The 3,202-nt window shown below is 45.9% G+C and overlaps 1 protein-coding gene across 1 annotated transcript; it reads left to right on the plus strand.

The window, feature by feature from the left end:
• Positions 1–1,338: 1,338 nt before the first annotated feature.
• Positions 1,339–1,642, plus strand: LOC101980998 (40S ribosomal protein S28). Its single transcript, XM_005353777.1, has one exon. The coding sequence runs from the start codon at positions 1,355–1,357 to the stop codon at positions 1,562–1,564; it is 210 nt and encodes a 69-aa protein (XP_005353834.1). The 5' UTR covers positions 1,339–1,354; the 3' UTR covers positions 1,565–1,642.
• The last annotated feature ends 1,560 nt before the right edge of the window (positions 1,643–3,202 follow it).

A 3,202-nucleotide genomic window follows, 5' to 3' on the forward strand; every position in this document is an offset into this window, starting at 1 on the left:
TTTATGAAGAAATTAATTATGCAACCATTTTAGAGTTTTGATCGCTGTATAAAGTTTTCCTTTCCTTAAATCATTCTCTGAGATCATCAAAAGAGGCAAGAGAAGCAGAGCAAAGAAACCTCTCACCATGTCAAGTCAGGCTTCTGAATCACAGAGCAGCCTGTCTTCCCTCATCTCCCAACTCGGAGTTTTTGTTAATCTGTTCCCAGGAGATGGGTTTGGGTGGGGGAGGGGAGAATTCTTCAAAGAACCATCAGCGATTCTCAGAGCTGGAAGGCTTGCCCCAGAGGCAGGTCTGCTTTAGCAGGGCACTGAAAGCGTTCTCTAGGCTGTGCAGCTAGGCCCGGGATTAAATGACGCTTTCTGCTAAGGCCCTACAACCTCCACTGGGCTATTTGAGGTGTTTGCCAAGCTTTTGGCCTAATTTTTTCTGTCAAAACTTATCCTTCATTCTCTTCTGTGAAGTGAACCTGCATTTCAAACATCGTTTACACAAACTCTGCAGATAGCAACAAGGGTTAGCATGCATTTGTTTCCCTCAAAATGAGGTGCCCAGAAACGCTGCTGTCTGAAGCTGCTAAAATGTTTACTGCTTGTGCTACAAAGCTTGATACCAACCCTGGACACCTCCCCCTTTATTCTACTTCCTGCTTTGTGCTTGATACCAACCCTGGACACCTCCCCCTTTATTCTACTTCCTGCTTTGTGCTTGCCTTCTACGGTGAAAAGTACAAAACACCGGGCTAGTATGTCAGCTCATACTGCCTTCAGTCAAACCTTTGCACAGAAATGTTTCGGCTTAGCCGGGCGGTGGTGGTGCACGCCTTTAATCCCAGCACTCGGGAGGCAGAGGCAGGCGGATCTCTGTGAATTCGAGACCAGCCTGGTCTACAGAGCTAGTTCCAGGACAGGCTCCAAAGCCACAGAGAAACCCTGTCTCGAAAAAAAAAAAACAAAAAAAAAAAAAAAACAAAAAAAAAAAACAAAAAAAAGAAATGTTTCGGCTTAGGAGGCAAATTATCACATAACACACGTTCTGAGGGCAGGACGGAGGCAAGATGACACCAGCACGAGAGCTGTGGCTCCGGAAGAGCTAGATGACATGGGAGGTAGACATGAAGATTTGTTTCAGGTACAGCCCTCCCTTTGGGCCTTTTAGAGTCACGGTGTTCTGGTGGCGTACTCCAGCTATTTAGCCCTCCGTCACAACTGCTGTAGGTGCAGCCCTGGGCTTCTCTCCTGCTCTTGAGTCAGTCGTCCACTTCTCTCAGAACACCTCACAGGGTAGGCAAAGGGTTTCTAAAATCACTACAAGAAAGAACATAATTACAGTCTCTGCCTGATCGCCGCCATCATGGACACGAGTCGCGTGCAGCCCATCAAGCTCGCTAGGGTAACCAAAGTGCTGGGCAGGACCGGTTCGCAGGGACAGTGCACGCAGGTCCGTGTGGAATTTATGGATGACACCAGCCGTTCCATCATCCGAAACGTCAAAGGTCCCGTTCGAGAGGGAGATGTGCTCACCCTATTGGAGTCAGAAAGAGAGGCTCGGAGGTTGCGCTGACTGACCTTCCTGCTGGGTCCTGAGTATCCACCACTTGGCCCATGATGACCTGTGACTATTAAATAAAACATTTGTATTGTTTATTAAAAGAAAAAAAGAACATAATTACAGATTTAGTTTTTTTTAAAAAAAAGAAAAAGTTCACAGACTTGGTCTGGAGAGATGAAGACCTGAGCCAGTGCCTCCTCTACCTCCAGTTTCAGGGAATTTTATACTTCTAGTCTCCCCGAATGCCAGAGCACATGAATGCAGGCCCACACACGAGTTAGCAAAAATAAAATCTTTTGTAAAGTTCACATAGAGAAAACTAGAGAATGGCTCAGAAGTTAAGATCTCTGGCTAATCTACCAGAGGACCTGGGTTCAATTCCCAGCACACACATGGTGCTGCAATTCCAGTTACAGGGGATCTAACACCCTCTTCTGGCTTCATTGAGCACCCAACATAGTTTAATTCCAGCTCTCAGGAGGCAGAGGCAGGCAGATCTTTGGGTTCAAAGCCTCATCTACAGCATGAATTCCAAAACAGCACAAAGAAACCCTGTCTCAAAAAAAAAAAAAAAACAAAAAAACAGAGTGCACAGGTATAAGTGCAGACAAAAACAACACCCATACACTGTGTGTGTGTGTGTGTGTGTGTGTGTGTGTGTGTGTGTGTGTGTGTGTGTGTGTGTGTAGTTTGGGAGAAAGGGCTTTGTATTGCCATGGCTGTCCTGAAACTCTGTAAACCAGGCTGGCCTTAAATACAGAATTTTTTTAATTTTATGAAAAATCCACAAACTAATAATTACAAGTAAAAAGTATAGTGTAGTAGTTATTAAAGGTAAATCACAGTATTGTGTACTTAGATCCCTTTAAAGGGTGTGGGATTTTGCTTTTTGAGGCATCCCAGGCCCAGCCTAGAACTCAGCTGCCTGAAGACCATGAATTCCTATCCCTGCTTCTACCTCAACTATACTTGGTTTATGTGGTGTTAGGAATTGAACTCAGGGCTTTAGGCACTCTACTAACTCAGCAATGTTCCCAGCCCAGATCCTTTAAAGTTTTAAGTAGGACAAAAGCACCAAAGCCCTTAAGAGTAAGGAAGGTGTCCCAGTGGGTAAGAGGAAGTGCTCTTCTTCCCGAGGACCAGAGTTCAGGTTTTTTTGTTTGTTTGTTTTATTTTTCAAGACAGGGTTGTTGTTTTTTGTGTGTGTGTGTGTGTAGCCCTGGCTGTCCTAGAACTCATTCTGTAGACCAGGCTGGCCTGGAACTCACAGAGATCCCCCTGCCTCTGCTGGGACTGAAGATGTGTGCCACCACTGCCCATGTCAGGTAGTCGCAATCACCTGTAACTCTAACTCAAGGGCATCCAACACCTCTGGCCTCTCTGGGCACCTTTATTCACATGTACACATCCTCCACACACACACACACACACACACACACACACACACACACACATATAAATTTCAGATTGTAATCAGAGTGCCAGGAGGGGGGCTGGAAAGATGGCTCGGCAGTTAAGAGCCCTGGCTACTCTTCCAAAACACCTGGGTTCAGTGCCCAGCACCCACATGGCAGTTCACAACTCTCCGTAACTCCAGGTTTCAGGGGATCCAACACCCTCACACAGAAATAAATACAGGCAAAGCACCAA

This window comes from Microtus ochrogaster, chromosome 15, assembly GCF_000317375.1.
Source record: "Microtus ochrogaster isolate Prairie Vole_2 chromosome 15, MicOch1.0, whole genome shotgun sequence".
NCBI lineage: Eukaryota > Metazoa > Chordata > Mammalia > Rodentia > Cricetidae > Microtus > Microtus ochrogaster.